Raw genomic sequence first — 20,524 nt, 5'->3', positions numbered from 1 at the left:
AAGCCACATGGCACAGCCAAAAAAAAACCAAAACCAAAAACAAAAAAACCCCCACCACCACCACCAACAAAAAAACCATTAAAAAAATAAAGTTACTATATCAGTCAGGATTTAATCAGAGAAACAAAATTACTGGGAGCGATTATAGGCAGTAAAGATGTATCATATGGGGCTTCCCTAGTGGTGCAGTGGTTGAGAATCTGCCTGCCAATGCAGGGGACACGGGTTCGAGCCCTAGTCTGGGAAGATCCCACATGCCGCGGAGCAACTAAGCCCGTGAGCCACAATTACTGAGCCTGCGCGTCTGGAGCCTGTGCTCCGCAACAAGAGAGCCCGCGATAGTGAGAGGCCCGCGCACCGCGATGAAGAGTGCCCCCCACTTGCCGCAACTAGAGAAAGCCCTCGCACAGAAACGAAGACCCAACACGTCATAAATAAATACATAAATTAAAAAAAAAATTTAAAAAATAAAAAAATAAAAAAGATGTATCATATGGATAAGACCCTATATAATTGTGAGGGCAGATCATATAAGACTGACGTCTTTGTTTCTGGTGCTGGAGCTAAATGATGGCAGGCAGACAGCTGGAATGAATGTGATGTGAGGTGAGGGAGGCAAGAATGAACTCGCACCTGTGAGAATAAGCTAGTACCCACCGGATGGACCAGAACCTGTATCAGTCTCTCACTGCATCTAAGCTTCCAACTTTAATGAAGCGGATGACCCACAGAAGAAGCTGGCACTCCACCAGGGAGCTAAACATGCACCTGAAACAAGAGTAGCAAAAGCTGGAGGAGCTGTGGACCCAGGTACTGCTCGATGCCAAAAAAGGTGAGCTAGCAAATGAGGGTCATTGTGAGGGAGATGCAACTGCTTCTGGTGCCCCTGCATCATCCTTCCTCGTGAAAAAAGGATACAACTCCTGTTTCACTTCTACTTCCCAAATCTTACACAAAATGTCACTCGTGGCCCACACTAAAGAGAACTATGCAGAGAAGAGAATTCTGGGAAGCAGTTCCAGCTTAGCTAAAATGACACTACAAATTCACTGCAGCTTCAGATGTTAATTCGAATATTATTACCCGTGGAGACCAGTTAGCACTAAAGGCCTTTAGAGATGAAAGGTCGCATTCCTGAGGCCCTCAGATTCACGCTGTGGTTAGTTCCCCCATTCCAGAATTGATTGTGAGATTAGTACTCAGTAGCTGGCAGACTCTCACGTTGCTTCCCTTCCCCTGTAGTGTGGACGATTATGGTAAAAGGGCCAAGTGGAAACCTCTGGAATTGTCCCCCCACCCCTGCGAAGTTATAAATCAAGTGATACGACAACCTGAAGAAACTGCAGAGATTAGTGCCACCTTTAGGGGTTTGAGAGATGCAAAAGTGGTGATTCCAGGCATATCCCCTACTTATTTGTGGGTGGAAAAGCAAGCTTAGTGATGTGGCAATGCCAATCACAGCTGCAATTCTAGATTTGAGATCTTTATTGGAGAAACTCAGTATAAACCCCAGCAACTGTTATGTGGCTATTGAACTAGTAAATGCTTTCTCTTACATTCCCATGAATATGGGAATTTACACTGTTTGCATTTACATGGCAAGGATAACAGTATTACCTTTACTGTCTTGTCCCTGGAGTATGCCATTCTCCAGCAAACTGCAAGGTCCAAAGGGACGTTGATAGTCTTGACAACACAGAGAATACCATCTTGACACACTCAATTGAAGCCACTATGCTAACTGGACACTATGCTCAGGAAACAGCAAGCACCTTAGGTGCCTTAAACATATGTGTGCCAGAGAGCTGGAGATGAACCCCGTGGAAGTTCAAATTGCCTGCCACATCAAGAAAGTTTCCAGGGGTCCAGAAGTCTGGGGAATGTTGCACATCTCTTCCAAGGCGAGAGACAGGGACTTCCCTGGCAGTCCAGTGCTTAAGACTCCTTGCTTCCCATGCAGGGGGCGTGTGTTCGATCCCTGGTCAGGGAACTAGGATCCCACATGCCACGTGGTGCGACCAAAATAAATAAATAAATAAAATGTAAAAAATAAATAAAGTGAGAGGCAAGTTGCTGCTGCTTAACACTATATGTCACGAAGAAAGAGGAGCAACGTACGGTGTGCCTTTTGGATTTTGGAGCCAACGTAGGTCCCACTGGGGCAAACTGCTTTGACTCATTTTCTGGGTAACCTGTAAATCTGACAATGTTCGATCTGGATCTAAAAAAAGCTCTTCAAAAGCCCAGCCTGTGGTGCAAGCTGCCCTACCACTTGGGCATTATGCCTAGTAGATCCACGTCCCTGACTTAGGTGTCAGCCAAAGATGCCATGTGGCATCTCTAGCAAGCCCCAATAGGAGGATCACAGCTAAGACCCATGGAATTTTTGTCATGCTATCCTCTGCCAACGACTATTCTATCTTCTCAAAAGCAGCCTCTGGCTTGCTACAGGGCCTTGGTGAAGACTGAATGACTGATTTATGGAACACCTAGTGATTATCAGACCCAAATGTTCATCATAAACTGGGTGTTCTCTGACCCACAGAATCATGAAATTGGATTTTCACAGTTGCATCCCATTAGTAATTGAAGTGGTATATATGATACTGGGGGGAAGGTATAAATTAGCAGTTTGGGATTAACAAATACACGCTAATACATATAAAAGAGGTAATCAACATGGACCTTCTGTATAGCAAGGGAGGTCTGATCCAGAAGACACAAATGAATTACATGAGCAGGTGCTTCAGCCTACCGTGATGTCTGTTTCTAATGCTTCACCTCCTTTCCCTCTGTTTACACTCAAAGGCTTCAAGGGTAGGAGGAGAAAGGACAGGCCTGATTTATGGAAGACTTTGCACAGTAAGCCAGCGACAGCCAGAAGTGGACGGTTGCTGCACGACAGCCCCATTCAGAGTTGGCCCTGAAAGACGGTGGTGAAGAAAAATCCTCCCAGTGGGCAGAACTTTGGGCAATACATACATTATCCACTTTGTGTGGAAGGAAAGAGGGGCTAAGGTGCAGATTTATGTGGACTCTTGAGCAATATCTGATGGGCTGGCCATGTACAGAGACTTGGAAAGAACACAACTGGGAACTTGATGACATGATGGTCTAGGGAAGAGGTCTGTGGATGACTTCTTAAAATGCTCACAAAATGGGAAGTTATTCATGTCCCATGTAAACGCAATGTAAGCTAATCAGCGCAGGAGTCGTCACTAATTGGATGAGATGACCCATTCTAAAGATTCAGCCAGCCTCTTTCCCCAACTAAATTGGTGCTTTCTCAATGGACCTACCACAAAGTGGGAAGCCACCAGATTTCTATATGTCTGTATAGGAGACGTCTGTGTTCTTCGTGCAGGTTTTCACACAGTTTTTTTTTTTTAATTAAGAAAAAATTTATTGTGGTAAAATATTCATTAACATAAAATTTGCCATTTTAACCATTTCTAATGTACAACTCAGGGGCACTGAGTACACTCACACTGTTGTGTAACACTCACCATGGTCCATCTCCAGAACTTTTCATCACCCCAAACTGAAACTCTGCACCCGTTAAACAATAACTTTCCATCATCCCCTTCCCACAGCCTCTGGTAACCGCTATTTAACCTTCTGTGTCTATAAATGTGCCTATTCTGGGTACCTCATTTAAGTGGAAGCATATGATATTTGTTCTTTTGTGTCTGGCTTATTTCACTTAGCATAGTGTCTTCAGGGTTCATCCATGTTGTAGTATGTTGTCGGTAGTTCCTTCCTTTTAAGGCTGAATAATATTCCATTTTATCTATGGACCACATTTGGCTTGTCTCTCCATCTGTCCATGGACATTTGGGTTGTTTCCACCTCTTGGCTGTGGTGGAGAATGCTGTTACAAACAGGGGTGTGTGAACACCTGTTTGAGTCCCTGCTTTCAATTCTTTGGGTGCATACCCAGAAGTTACTTGCTGGATCATAATCACAGGGGTTTTTTTGGTTTGGGGGAGGGTTTGGCCACGCCACGCCATACCACGCGGCTTGCAGGATCTTAGTTCCTCGACCAGGGATTGAACCCTCACCCTCAGCAGTGAGAGTGTGGAGTCTTAACCACTGGACTGCCAGGGAATTCCCCATAATCACAGTTTTTTGTTTTGTTTTGTTAAAAATTTTTTTGGCTGCATTGGGTCTTCGTTGCTGAGCGCGGGCTTTCTCTAGTTGCAGCGAGTGGGGGCTACTCTTCGTTGTGGTGCGCGGGCTTCTCATTGCGGTCGCTTCTCTTGTTGCGAAGCACGGGCTCTAGAGCGCAGGCTCAGTAGTTTTGGCGCACGGGCTTAGTTGCTCCACGGCATGTGGGATCTTCCCGGACCAGGGCTTGAGCTCGTGTTCCCTGCGTTGACAGGCAGATTCTTAACCACTGCGCCACCAGGGAAGCCCAGTCACAGTTTTTTTTTGTTGTTTTTTTTTTAAAGCTTTTTTTAAAAAATTTTTATTTATTTATATTTATTTTTGGCTGTGTTGGGTCCTCGTTTCTGTGCGAGGGCTTTCTCCAGTTGCGGCAAGCGGGGGCCACTCTTCATCGCGGTGCGCGGGCCTCTCACCGTCGTGGCCTCTCTCGTTGCGGAGCACAAGCTCCACACGCGCAGGCTCAGCAATTGTGGCTCACGGGCCCAGCTGCTCTGAGGCATGTGGGATCTTCCCAGACCAGGGCTCGAACCCGTGTCCCCTGCATTGGCAGGCAGACTCTCAACCACTGCGCCACCAGGGAAGCCCAGTCACAGTTTTTTAAACATGCTCAAGTTAAGTCTTTGTTTCATCAAGTGAACCATTTTGCAGCATCATTCTTTTTTTCATCTCCAAGAGTTTGTGACACCTGTACCTCCCTGTAAGGAAAGTAGTGTGTGTGGCAACAACAGGTTTTTGTTTGTTGGGTTTTGGTTGGTTTTGTGTTTTTTCTTTTTCTTTTTTCTTTTTTTTTTTTGGTCATGCCACGGGGCATTCAGGATCTTCCCCGACCAGGGATCGAACCTGAACCCCCGCCTGCAGTAGAAGCATGAAGTCTTAACCACTGGACCGCTGAGGAAGTCCTGGTTTTGTTTTTTTATAACTGCAGTGAAAACTCTTATGGAGCCAACTTTTGATGGAAACACCATCATTTCAAATGCCAAGGCAGTTCTTCCAAGACAGACCTTTTGATTCTAGATATGAAGAAAACATTAATCATATCTTGGCTGTTTGTAAGTAAAAGCTGTTTGCTGCAGAAAAAAAAAATGTCTTGATTACCAGCATCATTTACAAATCTTAGAAGTGGTATAACATGGCATTTATCAGTGAAATCTGTTGACTCATCAGCCTGGATAAAGAATCTGTTGTTTTTCAGCTAACTACCAAGAAAAAAAAAAAAAAGGTCTTCAACATCATGTGACATCAATACGTTGTGCTGTCACTCTCTCTGAGAGTAGAACACTTTCACTCTTTTGTTGAGCATCTTGCGCTAACACATCACTCATATAATTTTACATGCCAGCATTATTGGGTTCTTTTTCTGGACAATTGGTCTGTTACAGATAACTTGCTCTCTGAGCCTTTGTACTAAATGTAGCCTATAAAAGCCTTACCCTGTTTGTTTTGAGATACCATAGGTTAAAAATGAGCACATTTATTTGTCAAATGGCTGTAATTTGTAGTTTAGTTCTCTTCAATTTTCCTGAAGCCATTGCTACACTTGTAAATTGTAATTCTTCATCGCTAACCCTACCAGATTTGTCCACAGTCCTAAGCTCCTCCTCTTTCACTTCACACCTGATGATAAAACAGCATCACGTGGAATCGCTAGACACATTTGTAAAACACAAACGCTAATAAGACATACAATAGAAGGGCATCATAAATAACTAAACAGGAAACTTGCAACAAGATATGAAATCATGCTGAAATTCACCTCTAACCTGCATAATTCATGTTTTACAGTGTTCGCATCAACAGCAAAGTGGCAGGGAGGCCGCTACGTCGCGGCAAAAATGATTTCTTTAGAAGAAAAATTTCCTCTGATTTTCTATCACACCAGAAAGAGTGTTTGCGCCCCTAAGTCAGTCATCCGCGCCTAAGGGGAGGTGGGGGGAGGTAACCAGGAGGGTGAGGCTGAGGTCACCGTCTTTACCACCTCCTATCCGGGCAATACCGTGTTCACACATGATCGACAGACTTCCTGATCTCACGCTGAAAACTGAGCAAGGCCCCACCCAATGAGCGCTGCAGACGGGGCTGAACAACCTTTCACAAATGGCTCCCGAGGCTGCTCCATTACTGTCCATCACTGAAAGCGCTGGCATCACACAGCACATGAGTTTCAAAAATAATGCTGAGGGTTTTTTTTCTCATCACAAGACAGAATCCGTAAACTAGAAACATCTCAAGGCTAATTCCGTGGTTTTGCAGAACGCAGAAATCTCTGCCCTAGAATATCGATCCTGTCTGCTTGTTGATCCACGCTCTAGCCCATAGGAACGGTGGGAAACAGAGGTTCCCGGCCCAGTGCTTTAAATCCAAAACCCGGAAGTTCTCACATTACTTCTGCTCTCACCCTTTGGCCACGCCTCGATGCAAGGCACACTGGGAAATGTCATCTCTAGCTGGGAGGCCACGTGCCAGGAAGAGGAGGAGAATGGATTTGTGGAACAATTAGTAGTCCTATCACAAACTTTTGCCTTGTCTGCTACTGGCAACAGACACTGAGCCCTTTTGAGGGCTTTCATCACTGGGAACCTGGTACCCAATGCTGCTATGGACCTGGCTGTGACCAAGCACTCAGGAAGCAGCTGTAGTCAAACGAGGGACCTGAAAGCTTCCAGAAGAGCTGCACTGTGCATGAATGAATTCTGGTGGATTTCAGCAGGAAGACAGGACAGCATGGTGCGGAAGAAGTTTGGAGTTCGCGCTGATTTTAAGTTCTTATTTATTGAGCAGCTCATTTATACTCTTTGAGCCACAGTACCTTCCTCTGTAAAATGGGGGTAATAATATCCATCCTGTGAGGTTATTGTGAGGATTATATTAAAAGTGCATACAAACCCATAGAATATACAATGCCAAGAGTGAATCCTAATGTAAACTATGGAATCTGGAGGATGGTGCTGTGTCATTGTAGGTTCATCAATTGTAATAAACGTACCACTTTGGTTGGAATGTTAATAATGTGGGAGACTATGCATGTGGTCAGGGCAAAGGGCATATGGGAAATCTCTCTACCTTCCCCTCAGTTTTCCTGTGGACCTTACATTGCTTTAAATGAAGCCTTGTGGGCTTCCCTGGTGGCGCAGTGGTTAGGAATCTGCCTGCCAACGCAGGAGACATGGGTTCGAGCCCTGGTCCGGGAAGATTCCACATGCCGTGGAGCAACTAAGCCCGTGTGCCACAACTACTGAGCCTGTGCTCTAGAGCCCACGTGCCACAACTACTGAAGCCCGTGTGTCTAGAGCCTGTGCTCCCCAACAAGAGAAGCCACAGCAATGAGAAGCCCACGCACCACAATGAAGAGTAGCCCCCGCTCGCCGCAACTAGACAAAAGCCCGCGCACAGCAACAAAGACTCAATGCAGCCATAAATAAATAAATAGATAAATTTAAAAAGAAAAAAAAGTTCTTAAAGTAAGTCCTCAGTAAATAATGGCTGATGGTTTTATTTTAGTAATAACCCAAGAGAGGGATTTCCTCTTCATCCCTGTCAATGATGAAGGAGAGAATAACGATACTAATTAACATTTATTGTGCTGTAAGTATAAGTTTTACATATCTTAACTTTTTTGATCCTTTGAGGTAGGTGTTATTATCCCCATTTTACAGAGGAAGAAACTGAGGCATAGGAAGATTAAGCAGCTAGCTCAAGGTCACACAACTACTTACAGTGGAGTTGGGCAGTTTGAACCTTAGAGCCAGTTGGTATCTAGGTACAACTGGGGACTGGACCATTTGGCTTCTTAAAGTTTTTTCCAGTACCAGAGCTAAAGCAACTGCTGGGGCCTATGGTGTCACCCCGGAATTCTTTGTCCAGCTTTCCCATTGACCTGCTGGGTCACCTTGGGCCAGTCCCTTCCCCTTTCTTGACCTCAGTTTTGTCCTTTTACATTGAGGAGGTTAGACACACTGATCCTTGATTCTGGACTGTAGCCCAGCAGGAGGCATTTGGGAATTAAGCCTGCTAAGGGGCCTGTTTGTGACCTCATAGAGGGGAGAATTCCATGAGAAGTCAGGCTTTCCTAGAAGCCCCAGTGCCACGGCTTAGGTGAGAAAGGCAATCCAGGAAGGGCTCTTAGGCCCACATCTTGAGCTTTCCTCATTCCAGGGTTCACAGCATAGTCATGGATCAACCCTCGATGGCTGAAAAGGCTCAAAGTGAGGCAGACACTGATGACTCGGTTGTGTTCTCTCACCCCAGCTCACCAACCACACACCACAGGCCAGGCCATGGTGGAGTCCACCGCCATCACCAAAGGGTGTCCCGTCCCCATGGTGAGTCCCACCATCGTGGCATATCCCCTCATCGTGGTGGATCTCAAGACTTCCATGACAATGCCTTCTCCCACCATTCCCACCACTCCCACCACTCCCCCGACCACGGTGAGGCCCACCATCATGGTGGAGCCCACCACTCCTCATCCCTCTTCCCGGATACTTCCCGTGGCACTTTCATCTCCCACCATTCCTATGGTGAGGACCACTTTGATGATGAGCACCACCACGGTAGCAGGAGACATCGTGGGGGGTCCCACCAACATAGAGAGTCCTACCACCATGGGGGGTCCCACCAACACACGGAGTCCTACCACCATGGGGGGCCCCACCAACACAGGGAGTCCTACCACCATGGGGGGTCCCACCAACACAGGGAGTCCTACCACCATGGGGGGTCCCACCAACACACGGAGTCCTACCACCATGGGGGGCCCCACCAACACAGGGAGTCCTACCACCATGGGGGGTCCCACCAACACAGGGAGTCCTACCACCATGGGGGGCCCCACCAACACACGGAGTCCTACCACCATGGGGGGCCCCACCAACACACGGAGTCCTACCACCATGGGGGGCCCCACCAACACACGGAGTCCTACCACCATGGGGGGCCCCACCAACACACGGAGTCCTACCACCATGGGGGGCCCCACCAACACAGGGAGTCCTACCACCATGGGGCGCCCCACCAACATAGGGAGTCCTACCACCATGGGGGGCCCCACCAATACAGGGAGTCCTACCACCATGGGGGGCCCCACCAACACACGGAGTCCTACCACCATGGGGGCCTCGACCAACACAGAGAGTCCTACCACCATGGGGCGCCCCACCAACATAGGGAGTCCTACCACCGTGGGGGCCTCAACCAACATAGAGAGTCCTACCACCATGGGGGACTCCAGCAACACAGGGAGTCCTACCACCATGGGGGGCCCCACCAACATAGAGAGTCCTACCACCATGGGGGGCCCCACCAACATAGGGAGTCCCACCACCATGGTGGGTTTCACCACCACAGTGAGGTTTCCCACCATAGTGGGCTTTATCACCAAGGTGAGCCTTACTACCACGGAGACTCCTCCCACTCTGGTAGCCCTGCCCAGCACAGGGAGGCCCATCACCATGGCGGGCACCATCAGCATGAAGCCCATCACCACAGAAGGCCTGCCTCCACGGGGTCCTACCGCCATGATGGGCACCTGCACGGCCACCGTGCCGAGCACCACCACGGAGAGCAACAGCACGGCGCACAACCTCGTGATTACCTCCTCCGAGATCACCGCTATGGGGAGCACCGTCGTGGTAGCTCCCAACTCTTTGGCCCATACGCGTCCCACAGCGTGGCCTCAGCCTCCCTCGCCCCTGCCTATTCTCGTCAAGTAGCCCCCCAACCTAGCAAGCCAGACAGACAGAGCTCAGCCTTCAGCTTGGCTCGCTCCCTGAACACAGTGCACTCACACCCTGCCCAGACCTCCAGCAAAGTCCATCCTCAGGGCTCCTCCTCTAAAACCTCGGAAAGCTGGCCCAAAGAAGACGAGCAGATTCAGAAGCGCAAAAGTGAGTCTTGGCTCGCCCCCCCCACCCCCCAACTCCACCTGCCTGGCCCAGATTCCAGACCTGAGTCAGGCCCTGCACGTCCTTCCGCAGATCATGAGGCTTGCTCTCACCTGCAGGTGTATCCCATTGGCTATTCACTCGCCTGACTGTTCATCATCCAATCTTTTATTCCTGGAATTAGGCACTTCTCCAGACTGTCGGTTGTTGGTTCATGCAGTCACTGCTTTATTCATTCGCATGTTCACTTCTCGAACATTTCCTCTTCTCTAGTATGAAAGCTGGGGGTGATCACTTATACAACCAATCCCAGACTACCCCGTGAGAGGGGCCTATCATCCGTATCAGAACATCTACCACTGTGGATTCTGTTCGTCCATGTTTCCCCCACTGAACTGTGAGCTTCTTGAGGCCAGAGGCTGGAACCAGTGCCTGAATGAGGGCCTGGTTAGAGGGCAGGGAAGGACTTTGGCTGTTAACATATGATCCCCCAAACTTGGCCCCTGGTAGTTCCGTAAACACGGCATCAGCCTCACAAACAAGCAGTGAGGGATGAGTGTCTAATTGTTTGTGGGCAGAAAAGGCAGCCAATGGGGGGGAGATGTTTCAGCTGCATCCTGGAGGGAGAGGGAGAGTTTACCAAGAGGATGGGGTGGCGAGGAGGATCGGGTCTTCCGTGTGTAAGTTGCCATGTGACTAAAGAAAAGCATGGAGGTGTAGGAGCGTGAGCTCAAGCAGACCCCAAATCCCAAGCAAGCTGGCATCTGTCGGGGAAGGAGTCAAGCCTGTGGCTCCTATACCAGCGCAGGACCAGCATGGAAGCACCCGAGTGAGCTCATGGCAGGCAAGCCTGGGAGGGAGACCGGATCCCCGTGTCCCTTCCCCCATGGGCTTGGCTTTCTGGCCCTTTTACAGCTGGCCGAGCCCCACGAACCCACAAGAAGCTGCATACTGTGGACCTCTTCTATTCGTTGTGGGAAAAATTAAGCCACCTCATTTGGGGCCTTTCGAGAATGCTCAGGAAACTGACTGACTCCCTGGCCTTTGAAGGCTTCATCGTCTTCATCATCTGCCTCAACACCATCATGCTCGTGGCCCAGACCTTCGCTGAAGTCGAGGTCCGGGGTGGTAAGAGCCAGGGAGCCCTGTTCACATGGAGAAGGCCACTGATGTTGTCCCAAGCCTCCCGGGGGCCGGACCAAGTGCCGGGTGATTTATTTCATTATCCCATTTGATCCTCACCCTGGGAAGTAAGCGGCATTGCCCAGCAGTAGAGTGAGGCTCAGAGAGTTTTGCTGAAGTCAACCAGCCCGCCAGAGACACAAAAGCCCAATAAATTTGAGGATATGCTGTTTTGGACTATAGCCACCAGGTGGCGCATCAGCTCTAAGTATGCTGCTTTGCCGGAAGGATGCCCAGAACCCAGGTCGGCTGGAAGGGCCAGGAGACTGTGCAAGCAGGAGGCCCTGGAGGGATGAGGGTGGGAAACCTGGGAAGATGGTCCCTAAAACCCTGGGGAGCAGAGTGAAGGTAAGGACCTGCCACAGGGCCCATAAACTAAGGAGAGAAGAAGAAGAGTGATGTTTCTTGCAAGCTGTTTCCGGCTCCATTCTAAGCCCTTTACTATGTGAAAAGCATTTAATGCTTGTGAAAATTCTATCAGGCAGACTGTGATTATCACCATTTTATAGGCAAGAAAAGTGAGTCACAGAGCAGTTAAGACACACAGCCACTGGGCAGAGTCAGGTTCTCCCTAAATGGCTGAGGGTGAGGTTCCAGTGGGGAGGAGGAAGGAGGGGCTGGGTTGCTGGGGAGACGCCTGAGTGAGACCCCCCTCCCCCTTGTCCCCCACAGAGTGGTACTTCATGGCCTTGGACTCCGTCTTCCTCTGCATCTACGTGGTGGAAGCTGTGCTCAAAATCATTGCTCTGGGCCTCAAGTATTTTTTGGACCCCTGGAATAACCTGGGTGGGTAGGGATGGGGCGTGTGTGTGTGGGTTTGTGTGTGTCTGTGTGCAGTGGGAGCCCCTGAACTGCCCAGGGGCGACGGGAGCAGGGGGTGTTGGCGCTGGGAGGTCTGTGAGCCTGGGCAGGAGCCCATGACCCCCAGGTGCCCCTGTTTCTGTAGATTTCTTCATCATGGTCATGGCTGTGCTGGACTTCATGCTCATGCAGTTCAACTCTTCCTCCATGCACATGGTCTACAACCAAAGCATCTTCCGCATCTTCAAGGTCTTCAAGAGCCTGCGAGCCTTGCGAGCTATCCGGGTCCTGCGGAGGCTCAGGTCAGCGGACCCACAGCTGCCCACAAGGAGGCTACAGACTCCAGCCTGCTTTTCCTGCCATCCACTAGGATCAATCTCTTTATTTTCCAGAGAGGGTCTGGGACACCCCCCACCCCAAGTCACTAGCAAATCAGGGACCTCCCACCCCTGTAATCAGCAGTCTGAAATCTGTAATCAGCTCCGGCTGCTAGACACAGATCCCCACCCCACTGACTCAGCCTCTCTCTCAACCTCTGCCCACAGCTTCCTGACCAGCCTCCAGGAAGTGACCGGGACCCTGGCCCGGTCCTTGCCGTCCATCACCGCCATCCTCATCCTCATGTTCACCTGTCTCTGTATCCTGTGCCACGGGGGCTGGGCTGGGAGAGTGAGGTGCTGCAATGGACAGAGCTGGGGGGAGGGACCAGGAACTGGGGGTGGCAGGGAGAGAGGAAGAAGGGGAGAGAGGACCCTGTGAGCCTGGTTTGGTCCTCAACAGCCAGTCCTGTTCTCTGTGGTGCTCCGGGCACTGTTCCGCTACTCTGACCCCAAGCGCTTCCAGAACATCTTCACCACCATCTTCACCCTCTTCACCTTGCTCACCCTGGACGACTGGTCCCTCATCTACCTGGACAGCCGAGCCCAGGGTAGGGCAGGCCTCAGGCTGGGTGGAGGGCAGGGGCTGGCTGGGTGGGCAGACCCTGAGGGCTCAGTTACCCCATCTGCAAAGTGGGGCTTCTGAGGCTTGCTGGCAGGGGTGTGGTGAGGACCGGCAAGGAACTCACAGCTCGAACGACCCCCTCTCTCCCAGGTGCCTGGCACATCATCCCCATTCTCATGATATATATCATCATCCAGTACTTCATCTTCCTCAAGTGAGGCCCCCACCCCTGTGCTCCCCAGCTTCACTTCCCCCAGCCTAACCCCGGGGCATCCCCTCCCCTCCCCTCTCACCATGGTTCTGCCACGGTGAACCCAGAGGAGGCTTCAGGGCCTCCCCTCCAGCCTCCTCCTGTCTCCACCCCCCCAGCCTGGTGATTGCCGTCCTGGTGGATAACTTCCAGATGGCCCTGCGCAAAGGCCTGGAGAAAGTGAAGCAGGAGGTAGTGAGGGAGTGGGGCAGGGGGACCAATCAGGAAGGCACGGGGAGGGGGACACAGAAGCTGGAGGGAAGGAAGGAAGGTGCTCCAGGGATGGGCAGACATGGGGCTCTGGCAGAACTGAGGCCTCTTCTTCGCAGAAGGCCTCCCAGATCCATGAGAAGCTACTGGATGACTCACTGACAGAACTCATCGAAGCAGGTACCAGTACCCCGCTTCTTTCCAGGCAGGCACAGAGCTCCAGGCTCAGCTTATGTATGTATTTATTTATTTATCTATTTATCTATCTATCTATCTATTTATTTATTTTTGGCCACGCTGCGCGGCTAGAGGCATCTTAGTTCCCCAACCAGGGATCGAACTCAGGCCCCGGCAGTGAAAGCGCCAAGTCCTAACCAGTGGACCGACTGCCAGGGAATTCCCGAGGCCCAGCTTTAGAGTCTTAGAACCTGACACTCAGGAGAACTTTCAGAGCTTAGAACTTTGGTCCAAAAAGCTCCACGACTAACCGCCAACAACCAATTAACCTGATAGTCAATTCTTGAAAGACCCATTCGCAAAACAACTAATTAGCCAAATTATGATTCACCAAACGTTCGTCTCTGTTAATAACTTACAAAGTTTATAGCAGTTGGCCTTATATGAGGTGGTTTCAACTGCCTTTGAGGCTTTTGTCAAGGTGTTATACACACTCGTCCAGAGTCACTCAAAGTGTCTATAAGAATTGAGAGTCTATAAAAATGAAGTTTTCTGTACATATTCATCTTTACACACCTGACTTTCTGGGTAAATAGATTTTGAGCCAATCGCTTTGCCTCCTTCTTAAAGACCTTCAGAACTTTAGAATCTGAGCTCCAGAATCCCACTCTTAGGATCATCAACACCAGAGGACTAAGGGCCCTCAGGGGTCACCTGGCCCCTCACCTGCCCTCTCCATCATGAACACTCAGTGCAGAAAAGCTTAAGCAAAAAGAGGAATTAACTGTCTCAAATTATTAGGAACTTGAGAGTGCATGGGCTTTCAGGAACGGCTGGATCCAGGACCCAAAGATGGTTGAAATTTGGTCTCCTTCCAGCTCTGTGGCTCTCTGTGTGGTTTTGTGCTTAGGGTGCTCTTCCTTTGTGGTGGGAAAGCGACCACCTGCAACTCTAGTCCCAAATCCTCACAGTTTAAGTACCCCAAGCTCTCCCAGCAGGGGTCCTCTTCTCCCGGCGGTTCAAACAACGTCCCAGAAATGAATCTCCTTGGCTCAGGTTGGTCACCTGCCTATTTCTGAACCAATCGCTATAGCTGAAAGGATAGGCTATTCCGCTTGGCCAGGCTTGAGTCACATGTCCTTAGAGCTGGGGGGGGTGGGGTCAACCCCAGCTAGGCAACGTGCACCGAAATGGGTGGGAGTGGTTCCCCAGGAAAATTGGGAGACTTTTACCAGAAGAAGAGGGAACGCCTGCTAGATGGGCAAACAAACAAACAAAGCACACTCCATGCCCGGAGAAGCAATCTCTTTGGGGTCATCCTGGACAAAACCCCCTTTAGCTCCTCTTTGACTATCTCCATGACACACGGGGTTTCCTCCACCTTCTCTCAATCCAGGCAGCGTCTTGACCTTCCCCTTCTTTCCCTACATCCAGAGCCTAAAGAGGTGATAAGTGGACACACCATACAGAAGCAGCTCATTGAGAAAAAATTCGGAGACATGACTGAGAAGTAAGGAGATGCAAAGGGAGAGGAGGCCTCAGGTCTAAGGGGAGAGGTCCGGGGGCCAGACCGGTGGGCCGCCGTGGGAAAGGGGCATTGCCCGCCTCTCTGGAAGGGCGGTAGAGCCCTAAGGCTTATGTACAGCCTGTGGGTGGGATGTGGAGGCCTTGAGTGGCTTCTGCTCACTCAGAGTCACCTGGTACCACCAAGAGAATCCCACCAGCAGCACCTGAAGGGCCACGAGAGCCCCTCTGAGGCCGAGGGCCCAGGGCAGGGCAGCGGCCAGAGGCTGCAGGAGCAGGGGCTCTGCTCATCTTTTTGCTCCAGAAGCAGAAGAGGCCAGGTTTGCTCTGGGCCAGGTTCTGCGAGGACTCCAGAGGCCCAAAGAGGACACAGACTAGCACCTGCCCGTGAGGGCCCCCCTCTAAAGACCTTCGCGGGGCCACGTAGGGTGGGTGGACTCCAGCTGGCTTCAGGGATGAGGAGGGTGGGTCGGGAAACAGCTTGGTAAAGGCCTGGGAGGCAGATGTCAACGCGAGTGGCCGGCTGGGCCAGGACAGCTGGGGACTCGTGGCTGTGCTCATGGCCAGGGGTCCTTGGCACAGACTCCTGCGCCCTGGCTCTCAGGCCTGGCTCCCCAGAGAGCCTTCTCCCCGAAAGCTGGGCCCCGCCCCACCTCATCCAGACCGGCTCCAAACCAGCCTGACTGCTGGCACCTTCCAGGCTCTTCCTGGCCACCGACAGAGCTTGAGCACCAAGCCCTCCGTGATCACGGCAGCCCCGCCCCACACCTCCAGCACATCCTGGCTTTACGTACAGCACAGCACATACTTCTCCACCTTCAGGCCCTTGCCCACACTGTTCTCTCTGCCTGGAATGTTCTCTGGCTGCCAACACCAGGCTCAGGTGATCAAGAGCTGGAAAAGCTGAAATCCAATCCTGCTCGATTCATCTCCTGGCCGCCCTCCTGGCCGCCCTCCACCCTCCACGTTCCAGATCCTCGTACCTTGGCCTGGGCTGGGCCTTGGCTCCTCTGTGATGCTTTCCCTGGGGGTTTCTAGGCCTCCAAACTCTTCTCCACTGGCCCACCTCCACCTCCACTGAGAGTGGTCGTTGTTTTTGTTGTTTGGTTTGTTTGTTTGAATCTTTTTTTTCTTCCTTCCTTTTTCTTTTTAATGATTTAGAGAGTGATCTTTGTTAAAAGTAGTTTTGGCTTTCCCTGCCTTCCCCGAGTTTACAGCCCTACAAGGGCTCCTGTCTCTCTTAGCTTAAGATCCGGGCGCCCTGCTTTGACCTCCCCTGGATGTCTCCACCTTGAATTCATCCGTCCCGAGGCCCACCCCCGGCCCCCAGTACGCTCCCCGCTGCTCACAGACCTTGGCGCACCAGAAACCCGGTCTGAGCTCAGCAAACCCTCAAGTGTCTTTCAAGCTCAGCTCAGTGACGCTTCCTCCAGAAGCCTTTCCTGATCCCCAGTACTTGGGTGAGGTTTTCCTCTTCTGGGCCCCTCAATGTCCTCTGTTTATACTTATCACAAGTGTAAAGACCCTTGGTTTGCTTTCCTGGCTCTGCCACAGACTGAGCTTCTTAAGGGCAGGGGCTGTTTCTTATTTGTTTCTTTGTCCTTGGAGCACTGTGCAGTGTTCATTGATTTCAGGGTTATCTGATGGCTGGATTGATGAGACGGGCTGGCAGTGAAGGAGTTAATGAATGGGTAGTGGGTGGGGCTGGGGGGTTAGGTGGATGGCTGACTGTGAAGGGGTGGGGGGCAGGGCCAGGGAAGAGCAGGTGGATGGAGGGATAGGTGAGTCGAGGGAAAGGGTGGGGTGGTCCCATGGGTGAGGCAGTGGCTAGACAGACAGGCGGGTATGCGGGTAGGTGGTTGAGTGGGTGCATGAGTCAGTGTGGGGTAGCTTGGACGGATGGAGGGATGGGTGGTTTGGAGGTAAACAGTTTAATCATCAGAATCCCCTGTGGTACCGGCAGCTGGTGGCAGCAGGGGGCGGATATGTGGAAAAGGAAATATACCATGGAGGAAATATACACACAGAAAAGTGGTGCCGTGGCTGGAAATGGAGGCATGGGGTGCTGTGAGTGGGGGGGAGAAGGGGGCTCTGGGGGCTGAGATGGCCCAGCCTTGCCTCCCCCCACCCGCCCTCAGGCAGCGGGAGCTCCTGTTCCACTTCCTGCAGTTGGTGTCCGGGGTGGAGCATTTCCAGCAGAAATTCCGCTCCCAGGCAGCTGTCATAGATGAGATTGTGGACACCGCATTTGAGGTGAACCAGGCGGGACCTGGGAGGAGCCAGATGGAGGGGGAGGGCACTGGAAGGCCGGCCCCGGAGGCTTTGCCTGGAAGCCGCCCTGAGTAACAGTGGTGTGGGCCTCTGGGAAGCAGAGGGCCGGCGCCATCACCTCCCACCCCACCCGGCAGGCTGGAGAAGAGGACTTCAGGAAGTGATCCCCAGAGTGGCAGCCCGAGTCCAGACTTCAGCCTCTGGCAAGCTCTCCCCCGGGTCGGGCCAAGTCCCCATCTCTGCTGGAAAGATCACTGGGCCTGCAGGGCTGGGCCCCAACAGAGTTTTAAAACCCCAGGTGGCTCCATGTCCTTACTGGCTGGGCCGAGGCACAAGGGAACCTGTGGGCCTGCACGCATGTGCGTCCTCGAGCGTGTGTGTGTGCGAGTGTTTCAGGTGAAAGGCTCTGTCCTTGGATCCCTCCCTGCCCCACTGGGGCCTGGCATCCTGGCCTGGCAGGGCCTTAACAGCAGCCAGCGGGGTGACGTGGAAAGTGGGCCAGGCTCAGTGCTGGAGGGAGAGGGAGCGGTCACTCTGCTTTGGGGACGGAGGCCCGTCTGGCCCAGGAGACAGGAGAAAAAGAACAGGCTGGGACAGCCCACGGTTGGGGCCTGAGGGACCAGGATGCTCCAGAAATGAGGTCTCAGAGCCCAGGCCTACCGGCACCGTCAGCATCCAGCACAAGGGTGCCAACTCGATGGGGACAGCCTGAGCTCCGAAGGCAGAGGTCATCGCCATACCCTGCCCTGCCTGGGGTCAGGCTAAAGAGCCTCAGTGAGGGGAGGGCGGGTGGAGGCTGCTCAAGTCCTTGTGGCCTCGGGGTGTGGGGCGGGGTGTGTGTGGAGTGGACAAGCCTCTGTTAGAGGAAAGCAAGGGATGAGTTCCCCTGCTTTCAGCCTGAGCCTGGGCAGGATGCCCAAGATGGCGGCGGGGCACTGAGCACTAAGTCAAGCTGGAGCCCAGCCAGAGGGAGGTCTCCCACCAGATGGGAGACCCACCTCACCTCTAGCAGAGTGAAGCTGGAGGGAATCGGGGACGGAACCCGGGAGTGGGAGCTGAGAGGTGACAGACAGTTTTGCCAGCCACCCCCCTACCTCCAGTGCGGACCAGACAGTGGTGATGTCTCCGGGCCCCCGGACAGAAGCAGCGTGTCTCCTCCCTGGCCTGGCAGAGGGTGCGGGCTGGCCCAGGGCCTGGGCATAGACTGTGGGGAGGAAATGCCATCTGGGATTTGGGCACAGATTCCGGGGGTGGAGAGGCCACCCGGCCTCACCCCACCCCACCACCTCACACACTGATTCAACAAGCATTTCCTGCCACTTCTCACCCTGTGGCAGCCACTCAGGAGGCTCCTGCTCGGTGGCACACGGGAGCTCTTGCAGCGGCAGCCCCTCCGCAGGCCCCCAGGCTGTCTGCGCTGCCACATCCAACAGGCTTGAGCCGCCGGGAGGCTGGAAGTTTTCCGTCCATCCCTCACTCCTGTCAGACTCAGCCCCTCAAGCTTCCAGGTGGGAGTCAGTTTATTTGCCATCTCCCCATCCCCACCCCATACGGTCTCCCAGGGCCCTAGAGGGCAGGGCCTGGGAGCTGGGGCTGTCCCTCATTAAGTGCCAGCATCGGCAGGGAGCCAGGCAGGGGCCGGGCCCCGGGGTGCCCACACCTCGCGCTCCCACAGGAGCTGCTTCCTGCCCGTCCTGTCTCAGGCATGGGTGTGTGTCTGTGCATCTGAGGAACAGCTCCGGCTGGGGCAGGTGTGTCCCTGGGGCTGTGGCTTTTGGGGTGTATTCTCCAGGTTATCCTCAGGATGGGGGTGTTGCTTCTGAGTGTGTGTGTCTGTGTTTCCGGTTTGCTAGGTTATGTGTGTCTTTCTCTGGATATATGTGTGGTGTCTGGGAGCAATCTGAGGGTGCATGGTGGGTTTGTGTGTGTGTCTGTTTGGCGTCTTGAGAAGTTCTGGATGTGTGTGTGTGCATGTGTAGTGAGCGTTAATTCCAGCCACAAATTCAGGTGCGCAAAAAATGTTCCATCTCTTCTTTAAATGACGTTGAATTGCAACTGTCCCCTTATCCCTCCTACGGACAGTGGATTTGACCTCGGTCCCCTTGGCGCTCCCTGCCAGCCCCTTGCAGGCGTCTTGCTCAGGACAAAGCACTGGGGAGTCCTTCTGGCATGTGGTCCACAGTGTCCAGCCTTCGTGGTCTCTTGGCCTGCGGGGGCTCTGCCATCTCTGGGCCACATGCTGGTATAAGAATCTCACAGGGGCTTCCCTGGTGGCACAGTGGTTGAGAATCTGCCTGCCAATGCAGGGGACACGGGTTCGAGCCCTGGTCTGGGAAGATCCCACATGCCGCGGAGCAACTAGGCCCGTGAGCCACAACTACTGAGCCTGCGCGTCTGGAGCCTGTGCTCCGCAACGAGAGACGCCACGATAGTGAGAGGCCCGCGCACAGCGATGAAGAGTGGCCCCCGCTTGCCACAACTAGAGAAAGCCCTAGCACAGAAACGAAGACCCAGCATAGCAATCAATCAATCAATAAATAAATCTTTAAAAAAAAAAAAAAAGTCACATTGTTTAAAAAAAAAAAAAAAAAAAAGAATCTCACAGGCTGGGGCTTCCCTGGTGGCGCAGTGGTTGAGAATCTGCCTGCCAATGCAGGGGACACGGGTTCGAGCCCTGGTCTGGGAAGATCCCACATGCCATGGAGCAACTGGGCCCGTGAGCCACAACTACTGAGCCTGCGCGTCTGGAGCCTGTGCTCCGCAACAAGAGAGGCTGCGATAGTGAGAGGCCCGCGCACCGCGATGAAAAGTGGCCCCCGCTTGCCACAACTAGAGAAAGCCCTCGCACAGAAACAAAGACCCAACACAGCCATAAATAAATAAATTAAAAAAAAAAAAAAGAACATTTCTTTAAAAAAAAAAAGAAAAAAAGAATCTCACAGGCTGAGAGCTCAGTGTCCTGGGGCCAGGCTGGCTAAAACTCCCACGCGCCATTCTGAGTCGTCTTGGCAACTGAGAGGAAGCAGAACTCAGGTGCCGCTCAGAGTCTTCACTGGCTCCCGTCCCTTTCCAGTCTTGGGGTGTCATCCCTCTCCTGTGACTTTGTCTCTGAACCCATAAC

At 52.2% G+C, this 20,524-nt stretch overlaps 1 protein-coding gene across 1 annotated transcript; it reads left to right on the top strand.

Moving 5' to 3' along the window:
• Nucleotides 1-486: 486 nt before the first annotated feature.
• CATSPER1 (cation channel sperm associated 1) lies at nt 487-19,965 on the top strand. Its single transcript, XM_082476799.1, has 13 exons — nt 487-10,049; nt 10,962-11,174; nt 11,901-12,014; nt 12,175-12,331; nt 12,575-12,666; nt 12,814-12,957; nt 13,122-13,185; nt 13,341-13,413; nt 13,551-13,611; nt 15,043-15,118; nt 17,271-17,385; nt 17,541-18,911; nt 19,486-19,965. Exons 1-12 carry the CDS (start codon nt 8,336-8,338, stop codon nt 17,565-17,567), a joined length of 2,850 nt encoding a protein of 949 aa, XP_082332925.1. The 5' UTR covers nt 487-8,335; the 3' UTR covers nt 17,568-18,911; nt 19,486-19,965.
• Nucleotides 19,966-20,524: the final 559 nt, after the last annotated feature.

Source organism: Balaenoptera physalus, assembly GCF_965194825.1.
Source record: "Balaenoptera physalus genome assembly, chromosome: 10".
NCBI lineage: Eukaryota > Metazoa > Chordata > Mammalia > Artiodactyla > Balaenopteridae > Balaenoptera > Balaenoptera physalus.
The sequence above is the reverse complement of the archived record's forward strand: the minus strand, read 5'-3'. Positions and strand labels throughout refer to the sequence as shown.